The following is an 18,420-nucleotide window of genomic DNA, read 5'->3' as shown; positions in this document are numbered from 1 at the left end:
GCCAACGTCCACACGACACATTATCCTCAGTTTGGGACCTTGCTCGGACATGATTCAACTTTAATTGGACCCATTAGCTTCATTATGTTTCAACTTCTTACGAGTCATTCATTGATTAATTCCATCATTAGCAGTCCCGAGCACCTTTCATTATACAGGATTATTGCTTTCCGCGCTCTCGAAACATCTTCTGTCATATGACTTCCCCTCTGGCTCACCTTCTCTGTGTTTGTCACACTCGATCCTCAGGTTACCTCTTACTGCACATCCTTATCCTCAGTCGCCCTCCCCTCTGTCCTCGTCCAAAAGGACTTCTGAGGAGCAGTCATCCATCATCGGGGATTCCAAATCACTGATCATGGTGCACTTTGGTCACGTCCCATCTGATCAAGAACAAACTAAGTTCACGAGTTACGGAGCAGAGTGCAGTAGCTGGTACATCTATTAAGAAAGGTCAATGCGTAACACTCCACAAAGTCACTCATAGCCATACTTTTCAAACTAACAAATGGTACGTCCTGTTGTATTATTATTATGAACCCGGGTGACCTTAACAATTCAAAGGAAATCACTCACATTTCACTTAATAAGCTAATTAGGGGAGGAGCTAGATCCTCCATAAATGACCTGGTTTCCCATTTTACTTTACTAAAGGAAAGGCAGACCGAGGGGCCTGGCACTTAACCGGGCTTCGCTTCAGTCTTTTACCTCATTTGTCGTCAACCCGGGGTCCCAATCATTGAGGAGGTGGCAAGTGATTTTCCTTTGGTTGCCCAAAAGCCGTGTAGAAAATAATACATGTGGTGAATGGTTTGCTTTGCCTCTATTTAATCTACTTTTACCTTTTTTCGATCAATCATGAGCCAAGTACACTTGTTTCAATATAGAAAAATGTTTATGTAAAAATGTGCTCCGCTGCTTGTATTTAAAAACAACTTGATCTGCAGAGCAGGAAGAAAATGTTAGCAATGCAACCCTGACAGGTGTGCAAGGTGTACAAGCCTGTCTGAGCACACTAATAATCTAACGTACATCCAGACTGCATCAGAGAATCCCTCCACCAAACACGGACGCGTTCGAATGCATCATAGGGTCCCGGGGCACCAATCAGCGTGACGTGTGGGCCCATGTGCATCGAGACCGGCAGTATGCAGCTTGTGTTGTCACGTTTTAGAAAAAGAGCACATGCTGGCAGAAAGACGGATACTCGCAAGAATCATGATATGAGCCAGAGTCTCATGAGCTACAATTAAAAACAGTTGGACTAAAACTAGTTTCCGATCATGAGACATTTTTCATCAGCCATCATGTCTGTGAATTAACCTTTAATTTCCCAGATGTGCACTCAGTAGTGAGTATTTGGGGTATGGTTTGCAGTTGGTTGGTGCAGAGTCCAACGCTTTGGTTCACACTGAAAGTAAAGTGACGGGTTTATTTTAGCAAAACAACCACGTATGTAGTAGACAGCACAACACAGCTCCGGCTGTGATGTCCTGCCAAAGACACCAAGTCTCCCTCCCAGCCACCTTCCCCAGTTTCTAAATGCAGAAGATCTGCGGCTCATCCAGCTGACGACCCTCCAATCAGCATCTGCAACCACAATCAAAACCACGAGCGGCCTGGGACGTGGGAGGATCGTCACAACCTCAACCATTGGATGGATTGAAAGTTTAATATCTCTAAATATTAATGGCTGGTTTACCACCAGCTTTGCTAAGCAAATTGAAGGGAAAACTTCCCATGGCTTTGTCGATCCTCTGAATATGAAACACCTTTTGGAGAGACTGTGGTTTATGACAAAAAAGGTGGTGAACTTGGTAATATTCTAACTACTGAACGTCAGCATGCTTACATTAGCCTGTAGCTCAAATCCCCTCGGTCTCTACATATAAGCACATAGAGCCTCTTGCATGGCTGTAGACTTTCATTCTTATAGAATTCACGATGCAAGCCAAATGTAAAGTGCAAAACGCCATAATTAAAATTGTGATTATATAAGTAGTGAATGAATCACTTTATGCAGATTAGCTGATTTATTCACCAAACAACCATTCCAGCAATAGATAACTTTTCTAAGAGGAAGGCCAATGGTATTCTGAAAAGAGAATTAGGAGAGGAAAGCAATTGTCAATTGATAGTGTGCATAAGTTACAGTGCCTCACAGGGAAGTCAGCACATGGCATTATGCAGACAAAACTCAAGACTATTCAATACCTTGAAATGAGATTCAGCCGGATATCGTTTGAAGCAGAGACCAAGCTATACCGCCACGTGGTTCATGTATCCCTGCTCTTTGATTTGTCCGTGGAGACTTGTCAGGCTGCTCAACCTAAAGTTTCCTGAAATAAGCACAATACCTCAGAGAAATGCTTATCTACACCGAAAATGATTAGAGCGACAGAGACAGGTGGTTTGACACTGAAATAGTGCAGAGGAAGTCTTTTCAGTCCGAACTAATCATGCTCAACTCTCGACATGCTCAAAAAAGCTCATGGTGGTAAATTAAGTCTGATTTCTAGACTAAAACCAAGCCTGACTAAAACATTAGAGGACACTTCACCAAGCGTTTTAGTAGCTTAGACCTTAACTAATGAGATCACAGACGAGTATGCAGACTACCTCCTTTGACTTGTAATCCTGTTAAATATTTCAATGGACTTATTTCTCAGATCATTAAAAGCTTTGCCATTGACATTCAGTACATAATTCTAATGTATCTTTTCTTTTCTCACTGGCTGCTAAAACTCCCACGATTATAAAGAATAAAACACAGCTAAAATAACATTTTACCAAAAATAACTAACGATTTTTCCATGGAAAAACAGCAACATGGTTAAAAACTGAATAAAATGGAATACAGCACCAGTGGAACGGATCAAAAGAAAATTAATGTTCTTACAATCAGACTGAATAAATCAGATAAGACCTGCGAGTTGCTTTGTAGCAGAGCCGGAGGCTCGAGATGATTGACTAAACCAAATACACTCGTCCTGTTAACTTGCCAAATTCCCTGCTCCGTTGTGAAAAAACGGGAACATCTCAAGGCCTCCATCTGTGGGAGCGAGTCCCAACACAGTGATACCAACCACATGAGTTTTCTGGAAACATCTGTTGAGGTTAATTAAGGCTGCGACAGACAATTATCTAAATCAGCTTACAAGTGATGAAGTTTTACACGGATGCTTGCACTGCACTCTACACATATGCCATGGAGCTCGGGAATGTGCAAACTACCCTTCCGATGTGCACTTGCACGACGAATCGCAGGACTCATCTATTTAAAGCAATGACAAGCGCAGAGATTCCGTTCCATAAAGCATTTGCTTCGATGCTTTGGGTGTAAAGACATCAAGCTTTTTATTTAATCATCACTGGAGTCTACAGTATATGTATCCATTTTTTATTTGCTCTAGCATCATGTTATGATCTCCCAAACATTCACTTCATTTAAGAGTTATTGAATCAAAATCAAATCAATTTCGAGGGTAGATTGCAGTTGTATTGCAGTGAGTGAGAGTGGAACCACATTAACTGGCTGATTTGGGTTGTGATTCCAGGGAGCTCACGAGTGCATATTGTCAAAAAATGATTCATCCAAGATGATCCAGGATGTTGGACCTTGTACCTCAGTACAAGGTCCAACATGACTGAAAAACAGCCCCACAGGATCGATGAGTGTTATTTCCATCTGCGGTATTGGATATAGCCTTGTGAGATGTGTGTGTGTGTGTGTGTGTGTGTGCTGTTCAGTTGGCACACATAAGCATCAGAGCACAGTCGCTCTAACAGAAAATGTGCAGCTTGCATTTATAAAGTGGAACTCCTAATAATCCACAGGGTCTTTTCCATTTGTCTGTGTTCCACTTAGTATGAAGGAGCATTTTCCTGTGACTTTGTAGTTTGTGCCAACAGATATGATACAATTACTAGCATTTGGCTCAGCGGGGCGATTGATAATACGGAGAGCGCCCTGCAGGAGCCACATCACAGAGAAACAGATGGGCCGCATTCATTTACGCTCTCTTAGTCCAACTCCTAATGTGATAGAACATCCCAGGGTGTGTTCATGTCACACAGAGCAGGTGTGTGTGTGTGGGGGGGGGGGGGGGGGGGGGGGGAGAGAGAATATTAAGAGACAGATATGAATACAAATAAAGAATACATTTAAGGGATAATACAAAGAAAAAAGGAGAACGACAATAGAAAAAGACACGGGCCAAGCAGCAGGGTATTTATGTGAAGGGCAGCAGGTATTTATTTACCTCTCAGTGTTCCCCAGAGATTTGGGAAAATGAGGAGGCCCAGGTGCCCGTCAACAGGCCAGACTTTGATCAACAGGCCTCTGTGTGGCAATCACACCTTTTACCGTGGTGTGGTGTCCACTGTGGGTTCATTTCAATTTCAATCTCATGTTTATTAACAGAGAAGTGAATTTGCATGTTTTTCTATTGGCGTGAGCACAGTGACATATCTATAAGAAGAAGAAATACATTTCCAGCTGTGGAGTGTCTTCACAGAGCATGTTCTCGCAGCCTGGATCTAGTACGGATGCCCTGATACACTGTGTGTGGACATGAGGACTGTGGGGAACAGCTTGTGTAGTGAGTAACAGGACAGAAATAGTTATTTCTCCAGGACACAAACACAAGGACATTCTAAGCAGATCACTGTTGTGCTGTTTTACATTATTTATTGTGTCATCCAGTAGCTAATGATTGTCTTTGGAGTACAAACAGGCAGAATTTGTTCCTCCTCAGTGCTGTTTTCTGTATCATTGATTATTTTTTCTTTAGCAAGATGCAAGATTACTGATGTGTGTATATAGCAATGAAAACTTTCAGTGCATGGATGTCTTGATGTGCTTTTTCTCTATTTTTATTTGTGATTATTATCCAACACTCATGTGCATACTACATGTTCTCTTCCGTTGGCTCGTCTCTTTTATACATATCATGTATTGGATATCAAAGCATGGTAAAAAAAAATGAATACGAAAAATGAATTCGAAAAATGAAAAATACGTGCAAAAACTGCACGATGCCTGCTTGTTTACTCTTTGGTTTAGTTACTTTTTTTTAAAAACATTCTGTTGACTCGAGTTTATGACAAATTAAAGCTTCTGCAGGAATGTTTTGATTGCAAACAACAAATCAAATGTCCCGTGTGAAGTATTTTGATTTGAAAGTTTCTCACAACAGAAGTCCACACCACATGTATCAGACATTTGGGAAATCTCAAATTTCCAATTGTAATGTAATTAATAAAAGGCTCAGGCCCAGGAAATACTCTTACTCTGCCCGTTTTACTTCTGGATTTTACAATGTCTCCGCTGCTACATCTTGTGTTGATGATTCCTTCAACAGCAGCAGCACAGAGTTGAGAATATTAGCCCTGAAGGGACATTAAATCCCCTCCTCATCTACTTTGGCTGCGTTACTGTAGCCTACGCCGTCCTCATCAGCAGATACCGGTGCCCCAAAAGCTTTCCTTCTACAGTTTAACGCAGGTGACACGTCTTGCCTTTTGTTTTCTCTTCCGCTTCCGCTTAATTTACTGCAAAAACAAATCATGAAGGTAATCCTTTATCGGCTACCACACTGTAGACGACACGCGCTCTATTATTATTCTGCAATCACAGCAAACAACACAGCAATGAGGTGTTGCATATGCGAAGGTCACATCTGCCTGAATTTTAAACCAATCATTAATAAACTAAACAATGTGGCCTATCTCTAATATTATGTGCCATTGTTAGAATAAATTGCAGTAGAACATTGTATGAGCTCGACAAAATGTCCCAAATATTCATGTTCTGACAAGCTGCTTTTCAGATATAAAACACATTTACTCAACGCTTGTGTGTTCAATGCACAGATTGTTGTCAAATCACCTGTTGACTCAACCTGAACACTTTTCCTGGTTTACACTGTCATTCGGTAGAGCCAATCACATTCAGGTTTTCACTGTTTAGCATTTTTATTGTAAGCTGACATGAGATAAACATATTATAATATATACTATATATTCATATTATAAATGTCGCACAACAATATGAAAATAATGGTATAATGTGAAAGTGGTTGCACTTGGTAATGAACCTACAGAATGATAGCCAAAAGATCTCTTGTTAATATCAGCTCATTATTATAAAGTCACTGTACACCACCTGCTATGCAGCAAACAGCAGACTGACAAAGTAAGCAATAAGCTGCCCAACAATTAGCGGCAGAGCAAATTGTTAATAAATAAGAAGTATTGTGGTGAGAACCCCACAGTGACGATAAGCACGATAGTTTTAAAATAAGGTTGGAATTACCTCCTCTTACTTCTGGTTTAAAGTGGGAGTACAGCAACGCCTCCACGAAAAGGTCTGATGGCTCTGATCCACATTCACCACAAAGGATCTGGGAGAGCTTCATGTTGCTTAATGCTATTTATGGCCAAATGGCCTCTTTTAAGGGTTACTTTTATTGCTGCTGTGTGTGTCCGCTCACAGGGAAGAGAGAAATGCACACAAGTAACAAAGGGATCCAGGTCAATTTCAAACCTATCACGAGAGAGCCCCCCTAAGACCCCTGAGGTTTCTAATGCAGATGATTTTATTTTTACTATGAACTGAAAGTAAAGTGAATACAGCAAAATGTTCTCCTGACCGAGTCAGTGGCTTAAACGGCTGGCTGTGTTTGACAATGCCTTTCACCTGAATAAAGGAGAAGAGAACAGCTGTCTTTAACATCAGAGGCTGTTCACAGTTTATATCAGAGATGAATATTTGTTCTCTATACTGGCTGAAAGATTCCAGTTTGTTTAAAATCCTTGTGTAAGCGTCAATGTTTCTACTTTATTTTGTTGCTTGAAATTGACGCCAAATCAAACACTTTGATCATTTCACGAGGCATGGATAGCAAGGATTACAATCTGCCCCCAAAATCCAATTCACAACAGATATCTGAGTGCATCTGATTGGAATTATACATGTGGCAAAGTATACATTTTGTCATACTATACTAAAAAGGTCCTGGTTGATCAGAAGCAAATTCCTCAAGACTTCAGGTATGGAATTCAAATGTACAGAAATATTTGGGATTTAACAATCCAGTGCATCAGTGCTGTTGGTTTTCCTGGCAAATATCATTGCTGCTGCAATTACCGCGACAGTCTGTGCTTGACCATTCTTATCAACTAATAAAGATAATATTAGCGATAATACCAGCGTCGGCAATATAATATATATATATAAAAACGTTAATAATTTCACTGGAACGACAGTTAGCCTTCAGCACTCATCTATGAGAATTTTACTCTTTATCCAACTAGGATCATGTCCATCAAATGATGTCTAAATACACACTAACAAAGGGGCGATGATTGCCTTCATTTTTTTATTAAGATTTCAATTTCATTTCAATATCCTTACAAAATTCTGACATTCAGCAGAGAAGTTGAGACTTTAAGGTCACACTGGGACTGAATTTACGCAGTCAGCTACTATAACACTTTAAATGCATGCTTCTTCATAGTTGAGCTGGCTTAAGCTTTGTATTCTGCTTAGGGACACACACACACGCACACACACCAGTGCTCGCCAAGTGCCTTTTTTGTCCTGATTTGTTTTGTGCTCTTTCAGCAGGAATGCTTTATCATCACAGGATGGAAACTCACCTCTGTGCAAATTGAAAATACTTGGCATGAATCCATCTACATGTTTGGCACACTCTTCATTCAGTTAGACGTGCACTAAAGTGCACAAAAAAAGGAAATATCGACAAAAGCCCAAATCCAAGACAATAAAAGTTTGATCAACTTTTTAATCGTAGCTTTGAGTCAAGGAAAAGAAGCCATGTCAAATTCCTTGTAGGTCCAACATATTTTATCGATAAATGTTCCTGGTTCCTGATCCTCTCCATCGGCGCTGAGGCGTGAAAAGAGTAATTACTTGAAAAGGTTTAAGTCAACGCAATGCATTGTGTAAAGTATATGCTAAAGGTAAATTTTGTCCTCATTATGGATTTACACAACTGAACGAAGAATAAGGACATAACAATTCATCAGCATTTAAAATTGTCAGGGTCTTTGGACCAGGAAATGAAGGTAGTTTATGTTATAAAAAAAGGAAGAGTTAGAGATCACTTAGAGTTAGAGGTCATTTATAGTTCCTTCCAAAACATTAGCTTTTTTTGCACTTATATCAGTTGAAAGCTATATAGTGAGTGTATGCACGTTGTATGTATTTTAAATTTGAAAAGAAAAAAAAAAGTAAGGCTCAACACATGTATTAGAACTTGCAGAGCTAAATCTTAAGCTTAATTATTGAATTAGGTGAACTCTAGGAAAAATACACTGTTAAATACATCTCACAGAATTCAAATAGTACCTCTCTGGTTACCTTAAAGAGTATTGACATCACAGTGGTCATGACCTTTTGCCTTATTAAATGATATTCAACCGAACCAGGCAGATGTCAACAGAAGGGCAGTGGGCAGGACTGACCTTTCTCTTGCAATAGATTGCAGTTAGTGGGCTGAGGTGCCATACGGGGGGCTCCAGTGACGAGACAAAGCCTTTCCTTCACTTATCCAAACTTTACACAAATGCATTCACGCACACTTGCACGTTGATCTCTATTTGAGCCCTTCTCGCAGGCACAGCCGCATCAGTGCTTCACACTTTTTTTCTTCTAGAACAAAGCTTGTCACAAGGCTTCCCATCAAAATAAGGAGGCGTTTGGATAGCAAAGCGGTGTGCTAACATTCATGCAGCCACGCTTTCATTTTATCCAAATCCGAAGGGTGTGGAAGTGACATGTTGGCGGTGTGAAGATTATAGAACGCTGCGAGCGATGCAAACCATCCATCACAGTCACACTAGCCAGATGGAAAAGGAAACCGCGTAGAGACAGTCGTGGACCGTAATTAGGGGCCATCTTCTCCTGCTGAGCACCGACTATCAAATATGTCTTTAGCTTGCATGACCCTGAGGATGTTTGTGCACAATGGATCCCTCCCTGTGAGTCATCACATAAAAGGGCACTTCAATGTAAAGTGGGCTGCAAGGCTCCTTTTGAAAGGCAAAAGAAAAGGGGAATACATCTCATTAATGGTTTCTCTGGGTAATTAAAATATCCAGTACTGGTTCAGTTTGATCTTGTTGAGAACTTCAAATACAGACATAGAAATATAACTCATCTCCTAAAAGTTAAGAAAGGAGGGTCATGTCAATACACACAGGCGAGGTTACTACTTACTTACTGGGCCTCTTCCCTGTTCACTTTATCACCTGATTAGTGATATTGTTCATGAACACAGTATGGAAACTAAATGATCAGAACACTAGATCCCAGTTTATTATTTTTGTGGTGTAATCACTTCTTATTTAAAACTTAGTTTAGACGTCCATATGTGAAAATATGGACCAGAGTTGTAGTTTCCACAGATGTGTTTTTCCAGTAAGGCTCTTACTTGTTCCTCCCCTATTGGAAGAGACAATGCACTCTCCTCAGTTTGATGAGGTGCAGGCTGAATTAATGAGCTTTTAAAAAGGCCTGATCACGCAGGGATCCTTGTGTACACACAGTTTAAGGTGATCAAACACCTCAGATCACCATGATGCACACATCGGGAAGTCCCTTTAGGAGAGGATGGCACTAGGCAGAGTGAATAAATCAACATCCTCAGCTGGTAAATAGTTGTTGACGCTCCTAAGATTCTGACTATTTGCAGCAATAAGACAAACTAGCTTAACTTACATCTTCCCTTCATCTTTGTCGTTTCTGATCATAGAAATATTGCAAAAAAGTTATGCAGACTACGTAAACCTTTCCGACATATGTCCACTTGCCCCGGTGTTCTTTACAGGTAGAAAGATAGATAATAAAAGATGGCATTTCCCTACAAGCGCATTGATGATCAATGACCACTTCCTTGTCCCTGGTTACTTCCCTGACCAGTGTTGGTGGCCTGTGTATATTTGTTCTCCATGTTTTGCAGACAGCCCAGCAGTCGGCTTAATTGAGGGTCCCTCCCGACTGGATGCCCAATCAGAGCTGGGCCCTCTAAAAAGCCTTGAAGACATCAGGAAGAAACAACATCGTACAGGGAAAGGAGGCAGTTGGCGACCACCAGCCTGAAGCATTCCACCGTGTTTTTTCTGCCACTTGGAGGTTTTGGGTTTAGTTACGCTCCCTTTCTTTAACTTTCTTAACCCTCCCGACACTAGCGAGATAGATGTGCAGATTAAACGTTGAAATATAATATTACGCAAATTGAAAACATGCCCGTTTCTTTGTCCATTTACACATAAGGGCATCTCATTGTTATATATATATATAGCTTGGGCAGTCCTCAAGATCCAAGCCAGGTTCCTGTGTGTGGTTGCTACCTGCTCACTAAAGGTGAGAAGCTGCTCTACAGCTTTGACCACAGTAACAACCGTTACAACAATGTTATCCTTAGTAAGAAAAAATTTGAAGAAATCATTAAAAAAAGAAATAGTAAAATCCTTTTCATGAGAGATGATCACTAAAAAAAGCCAACAAAGCAACAACAGGTGTGAAAAGCAGCACAAGTCTGTAAAATGTGCGTCATTAAGATCTTTGTTTGCACTTAAACTGATCCCATGTAGCCTTTTCTATCTTGTGTGTTAGTGTGATGTGATTTCTTTCTAATACGAAGCCTTTGTAGTCGCTAACATCCGTCCACATTAACATACTGCAATGGCGAGTGTGTGGGCTCTCTAATAGGTGTCTCTGTAATTGGATGGTTGACAGGCTGATCACTAACAGGCGTGAGATGATCCATCCCTGCTCTCCTTCGGTTGCCATGTAACCTTGAAAAAGAAGAAAAATCCACCGCAGCTGCGGCCTGAGGATGGATACCTGAAAATGTACCCAATTTAGGTCTCTCTTGGTACATCTGAATAAATATAGTTGATATGACACATGTCAATCAAGTCAGTTCAGAACGCAAGAAACAGACACAGAGAGAAGGCAAGAGAGGGAGCAAATATACACTCACCGGCCACTTTATTAGGTACACCTGTCCAACTGCTCGTTAACACTTAATTTCTAAGCAGCCAATCACATGGCGGCAACTCAGTTTATTTAGGCATGTAGACATTGTCAAGACAATCTCCTGCAGTTCAAACCGAGCATCAGTATGGGGAAGAAAGGTGATTTGAGTGACTTTGAACGTGGCATGATTGTTGGTGCCAGAAGGGCTGGTCTGAGTATTTCAGAAACTGCTAATCTACTGGGATTTTCACGCACAACCATCTCTAGGGTTTACAGAGAATGGTCCGAAAAAGAAAAAACATCCAGTGAGCGGCAGTTCTGTGGGCGGAAATGCCTTGTTGATGCCAGAGGTCAGAGGAGAATGGCCAGACTGGTTCGAGCTGATAGAAGGGCAACAGTGACTCAAATAACCACCCGTTACAACCAAGGTGGGCATAAGAGCATCTCTGAACGCACAGTACGTCGAACTTTGAGGCAGATGGGCTACAGCAGCAGAAGACCACACCGGGTGCCACTCCTTTCAGCTAAGAACAGGAAACTGAGGCTACAATTTGCACAAGCTCATCGAAATTGGACAATAGAAGATTGGAAAAACGTTGCCTGGTCTGATGAGTCTCGATTTCTGCTGCGACATTCGGATGGTAGGGTCAGAATTTGGCGTCTACAACATGAAAGCATGGATCCATCCTGCCTTGTATCAACGGTTCAGGCTGGTGGTGGTGGTGTCATGGTGTGGGGAATATTTTCTTGGCACTCTTTGGGCCCCTTGGTACCAATTGAGCATCGTTGCAACGCCACAGCCTACCTGAGTATTGTTGCTGACCATGTCCATCCCTTTATGACCACAATGTACCCAACTTCTGATGGCTACTTTCAGCAGGATAATGCGCCATGTCATAAAGCTGGAATCATCTCAGACTGGTTTCTTGAACATGACAATGAGTTTGCTGTACTCAAATGGCCTCCACAATCACCAGATCTCAATCCAATAGAGCATCTTTGGGATGTGGTGGAACGGGAGATTCGCATCATGGATGTGCAGCCGACAAATCTGCGGCAACTGTGTGATGCCATCATGTCAATATGGACCAAACTCCCTGAGGAATGCTTCCAGCACCTTGTTGAATCTATGCCACGAAGAATTGAGGCAGTTCTGAAGGCAAAAGGGGGTCCAACCCGTTACTAGCATGGGGTACCTAATAAAGTGGCCGGTGAGTGTAGATTCACTGCTGCCAGTAGCTGCACAGTAATGCCTTTCTGAACACAATAAGCCAAAAAGTGTTGCGAAGGGTTTTTTAAATGTATTTTTCTTCATGTTATAAAATAAATAAGAGTGAAAGCCATGAATTTTGCCTCGCTTCATCGTGTGGTCAGAATATTTTTCTCAGCATCTCCCACTGAAACGGACGTTAAGCTTCCTGAGATGTGTTTAAAAGTATGTTAGCGAAACTGAATAAATAACATATTGTCTTCAGAATAATGACATGACCGTTTTAAATGTTCAATATTTGGAGGATACGGAAATTAGTTAGAAGGAATAATTATGTTATGAAAGAACAAATTCCTACAAATTTCTCCCTATGGTTATTACTTAGTAAGTTTTTGAAAATCACTCATTCATCCCCAAATGCCTCCTCTCACAGGGACCATTGCATAAAGTCTTTATCAGGCCTTTAGCCGTGCCAATAGAGCATTGTCTTACTTTTCAACAAACAGCATGTGTTGCCCTTTCATTTCTTTGAACGCCTTAAAGCCATTATTTATGACAGCCCATAGGGTGAACAAGACGGGGAACGGCAGCTTGACAGAATGGCCCAACGTAAGTGAGGAAGTGGCATATTGGAAAAACTCTCCCTTTGTCATCGTGTCACTGTGACAGAACAATATCTTTAAGGAACTTTCCTCACTGGTCAGTGATGGCTGTTTTCTAGACCGAGAGAGAAGGGAGGAAAGAGAGATCTAATGATGCTGATACAGCCTGATCCCTGACAGCTTTTCATCATTTTATTGTTCTACGAGTCCCCACCAGCTGCTCTGTCCTGATCCTGTGCCCCAGGCCCAGCAGGGGAAAGGAACGCCCCCCCCCCCTCTTTCAGGAATGCTAAAGTCAATTAAAACAGACCAATTATAGTAGCTTCAAAATGTTACAAGCTATAATAACAATTTTAGTGTGCATGTTAAATTAGAAGAATAACATAAATAACTAGTTCAAAGAATTATTACAGAAGTGTGGTGACAGGCCCTCGAAAAATTATGGGAGAACATAGTGTCTCAAGCATTTTTTTTCAAAGACAAGACAAGATTTAAAATGAAATCTAAAAAATGTCATATTTTCTGTCAGGTCAAAGTGAGACTGTGTGTGTGCAGATACCCAAGGTAGATAACGCTGTGAGATGAGTGATACCTTGAGTCCTCCGCACTCTGCAGCTGATCCCTGGTCCACTCCGGTGATGTAAATCCCCAGGGCATATTCTGCTCCCCCTCGTATCATGAGACCCAGGGAGCGGCCGTCGTCCAACACCAGGTTGACCTATCGAAGGCAGATGCACAAATGGGGGTTGAATATAGAAAATACTTCTTATATTTCAGCATTACAAACAACACGTCGTCAATAGCGATGAATGACAGGCTGTAGGACCAACTCCCGTAGTTGCGATTTTTCACACCGAAAATTGCATTTTAGAACACAATTTACAGAGAAACGACAGCGCAGCTCTGAGACGGAGGAAAACAGATGGTTTCAGTAGCAGCTCAAATGTGAGGACTCAGAGGCCATTGATGAGGAGGCTTAATCAGTTGTCCGAATCAGTTTGTTTACGCCGCTCATCCGTGTCAATCGCTCTGATAAGCAGAGCCGGGAAATAGTTGGAATTCAAATAAGCAACGACAGCAAACATGGTAATGGTAATCAACGCAGCGGAAATAGCGAGCAAGTATGATAGCACTCGATAAACACACTGCAAGGAGCTAATGATACCTGCAGGACACATGACGAGCCCTCGTAGGCCTGTTCCACAAGGTAGCTAATCACGTATTGCAATTAAACATGGGACGCTCACAGCCTGTTCAGACAACTCTTGAATTTCAATGAATCAATTATTATTATTATATAATACATTATTTATGTAGATGTAAAGTAGCTCAGTGATGGAGCTATTCTCTCAACCAGGAGCTCAGATTAAGGAGTCAACACACAGATTAATGGCAACAGCCGCTCATTTCATTCCCAATGCTGCACAAAGCAGAACTTCCCAAGTGAATGTGATGCATTTCACAGTAGAGTGGAGCAGACCCGTTGCTGAGAGTGACTCTGACAAGCGGGATGTAACATATAACTATATATATATTTTTGGACCTCCCAGCTGCTGTCACTTCTTGATCTATGAAAGCCTATTTGCTGTGTGTTCCGGAGGCTATAGGGTTTAATGAAGGGTTCATTTGTCTGATAAAAGCGCTTTATTCTAACCCACTGGCAATGACTCCATCACGTATAATCTGCTCTTCTTTGCTTGCTGCCTCTGGGTCATCTCATCAAGGGTGTCCCTCAGCTTACGTCTACAACTCAAAGAGTTAACGTAATTCAATAATCTTCTCTCCTCATGGTACACAACATTACATGCATTCCAATCGTTCTCAACGATATTCTGTCACCACCCAAAACCCCAATATTAATTCATTTCGAGCATGCATAAACGCAATTATTATTAGGAAATCAAATGACACAACATATTCTGTCGGAACAATGCCAAACTTTAAATTGCACATTTTCCCCCTGCACAATTATGCTCTTGATTACTTGGTCGGAGACTGATGAAGTGGGCTCTTGCCAAGATTGATAAGGGGAATCACTGGCACCGGGGCAACCACACAATGACGTGTATGCAAATATCACCATTATACAACGTCAGCTTCGTTCCCGTTAGTTTCCCCACCGGTGAAGGTTTGGCATCTGGCTCAGGAACTTTTCACCCAAAGCATATGGCGCTGCAGCCCCTCTTCTACTTTTTTTTTTTATTTACAAGTGTCGTCTTGTAGGAGGTAAGACGGACGTCTTTGCTCAGTGAGAATATGGAGGCCTTCACGCTGTGAGTGACATTTATGCAGGACAGGGTTTTAATTACTAGCTTAATCCTTTTCTTATTGGCAGCACATAACATCTCTTAAGGCTCATCGTGTTCTCTGGCATCAGCTGTCATCGAATCACATCCATATGGAAAAAAAGGACTCGCAATGATCCGGTGTCTCGGTTTTGTAAGCAACGGAATTCATTGAGCCTTTGTTTGGACAAACGCAATCGCATGAAATCAGAGGGGCTCCTGAATGGTATCGATCATGTTATAATGAACGCCGATTCAACCGTTTGAGCACTAAATGATCCTTGAAGGTACCGAAGAATTAAAATGTATTTTTTAAAGTTGAAAAAAGGTAAAATAGAGAAAACATCCAGGAGAACTTGGATTAATTGTTTCTAAATGTTATCTACATGGCACTAACTACAACCTGTGTTAATGGAGCCGAAGCAGTAAAAAGATGAATGTGCGCCTCTCAGCTGCTGAGAAATTGAAAGTTCTAATGTAATAAATCTTTAAAACTGCTCTGACAGCTCGTTCCCAGCAGGTCGTCAGGTGGTGACAGGGTGGAGTTCTGTGACACTGAAAGTCCAATTACTGTTACTGCTTAATCTTGTGTTTTTTTTCTTTCATGTCCATCATCTTTTGTCCAGTACCGAGTCCTACATTATGAATCACTTTTACTCCCACCGACTTTTATCAAAGTCACCCTGGTTGTAAACCTAGGAATCTGATGACTAGTGTGAGGTGGACATCCAATCTACTTTAACCGTTTCACAGCCCCTTTGGGCCATGCAGATGTATAACTGAGGCCTGATTCTGTGACTGCACGTGACTGCATGACCTATTTCTTGTCTCACATATACGTTTGGGAGCTGGTTCTGATGAATAGTGGAGAAGAAATATTGATGCGTGTGAAAAGTTAATATGAGAGAGTGGAGTAGAGTGGAGATCAGAGTGCAGAGACACAAATAGATTGGAAACGTAAACAAGAGTCATAATCCTTAAGGTCCAGGTACACCAGCAAAACCAATGTTTATTATAAATTATTTATCATGGAAATTGAATTTAATGGTAAAACCCTTATAAATGGCATTGTTTACTTGAGTTCAGCTAAATTTAACTGCCTTATTGCATTGGCCATGAATAATTGATTTTTGATATTAACATACATTTTTAAAGATATTTAGGAAACTGGTAAAAGTTTGAAGTTTACTATTAGAAATTCTTTAACAATATTGAAATGATGAATGTTCATGCAGTCTTGGGGGATTAAGATTATTATTGATAATATGAATATTTAAATTCCCCTCCATAGTATTCTAATGAACATACTATGAGAAACTGTATGATTGCAGCACTGCAGTGTTTTGTCTCCCATGTAAAACCTCACCTTCTTCTCGTCTCCCTCCTGCAGCAGCTGGATGTTGCTGCGTCGCTGGCTGTCAGTTCTTCTCAGCGTGGCGCTGCGATGCTCGGGCAGGTCAGGAGGAGGGGACACGCTCCGACCATGAGGGTCCACCCAGGTATAAACATGGTTGGTGACATAGCCCCCTGGAATCCGCCCGACTGAACGCACAGAGAGGCAAAGCTTTTTACTGCCCTTCAGCACCTGAGGAGGGGAGACGACAACCACCTGATGAGCAAGCAGGTTATAATCTGTGTTTTTCAGAAGGGAAAAGAGTAAATACTGAATCAGTTTGATGGGATTCCCCCAAGGGCCATTGAATAAACAAACATCAATCCATGCTCCACACACAGCGGGAGGTTGTGGCAGTGCATAAAGTAGGACACAATAAACTCAGAAAAAAATGTAACATTACAGAGAAGCAAGCGATTGCTGACCAAATCGGCCCTTGCACACACGCGCACAGACACACACACACACACACACACACACACGCACAGGCGCACACACATTTCCAAGAACTTTGCAGTGAAAATGGCTGTTGGCTGTGCCTCATTGCCTTCTGATAGCTCGCTGCGTGTGCAATCCCTCTGCAGATCAGTGCATTCCCATGTGCCTGCTGGTCTGGAGAAATCAGACCGAACTGGGTTAAAGCTCTTTACTATCCTTGTGCACCACAGACTCAAACAGGACTACACATTTCGACAAACATGCCAAATTAAAAATGGATAAAACAAATATTGCTTGAATACAGTGTGTTCAATTCGAAAGGAGTACTGCTTTTTGGCAGAAGCGACATTCTCAACAAAACAACCTGCTGCTTCCAACGATCCTTCAAGAGCTCGGTCATCTAGGTTTTTTTGGAGGAAACGGGTTTTTAATGGAACCGGTGGTCTCTCAATGAGCCTTTGCAACAACCTTTCTTCCATATGGGCTTTTTTAGAACCAAATGGTTAACTGTTGATGTTAAATATAATATAAAGCTTTCCACCGCCTGCATCAATGTTGCTGTTGGGGGTAAATGTAACTGTGTACGGTTGTGGATTTATTATTAAGCCATTTCTTTGTCTGCTTCTCCCATATTACTTTCTCATAAGGGCCCGATTATGTTTTAAAAAAAAAAGAAAGATCTGAATTCAAAAAGGTCGAACCATTATAGCTTCAGAAGTACTTTGGAGAAGAGGAGGGAGCCCTCTGCTGTGCCCTCAGTTCCTACATCCTCTCTTTGTGCTTATCCCCTTTCAGACATTTGCACTGTACATACATTGATCACCAATCACTGTGTGCGCTCTCATTCCAAGGTTGCATCTTCTACCTCTACTTCTTAAACATACCTTAAAATGAGGCTAGCCTTCACATTTATCTCCCCTTACCCGTCTACTTCTGTTAACAGTTGAAAGCAACTACTAAATGCTGCTGTTGGAATGTCTATTAACATCTGCTGCAAGCAACAACTCAAATTACGGCTTGTCACAGAGCCGCAAATTGCAGAAGAGGATTGTCTCCTTGGGCGCAACGATCCAGCTGAATCAATTTTACAATCCTGATTAGTGCGGAGAGATAATAACTTTAATTCTGAGGCAACAAGACCCTGTCAGCACTGACTGGAGCAGAAGGCCTGTCATCTTTGTCGCCTTTCATTTTTTAGGTGTAAATAATACAGAAGTTCAGCAAAACTGTGACGGTTTTAATGTTCTGGATCAGAACGATGCAGATCACCAGCCCACGAGGTGTGTCTCATCCCCCTGAGCCATCGAGTATCACCAGGAGGTCCTGGGGATCCAGGGGCAATTATGATCACACTGTTGGGAAAACACGCGCAGACCCATGTTTCATCCAAAAGAACGAACACTTAAAAGAAATGTTATAAGGAATCAAAAATCGTCAAAATACAATACTTAATGTACTCAATATTATCAGACATGGTATTGCCT

General features: G+C 41.5%; 1 protein-coding gene across 3 annotated transcripts in view; it reads right to left on the bottom strand.

Moving 5' to 3' along the window:
• Positions 1–18,420, bottom strand: part of whrna (whirlin a) — a 94,516-nt gene that overhangs the window by 35,622 nt on the left and 40,474 nt on the right. For all 3 annotated transcript variants that reach the window (XM_037484891.2, XM_062558813.1, XM_037484892.2), the window contains exons 2-3: positions 16,472–16,690; positions 13,413–13,538 (exon numbers count right to left, since the gene is read on the bottom strand). In XM_037484891.2, coding sequence (XP_037340788.2) covers positions 13,413–13,538; positions 16,472–16,690 — 345 coding nt within the window. The remainder of the gene's footprint in view (positions 1–13,412; positions 13,539–16,471; positions 16,691–18,420) is intronic.

Source organism: Pungitius pungitius, chromosome 18, assembly GCF_949316345.1.
Source record: "Pungitius pungitius chromosome 18, fPunPun2.1, whole genome shotgun sequence".
Lineage (NCBI taxonomy): Eukaryota > Metazoa > Chordata > Actinopteri > Perciformes > Gasterosteidae > Pungitius > Pungitius pungitius.
The sequence above is the reverse complement of the archived record's forward strand: the minus strand, read 5'-3'. Positions and strand labels throughout refer to the sequence as shown.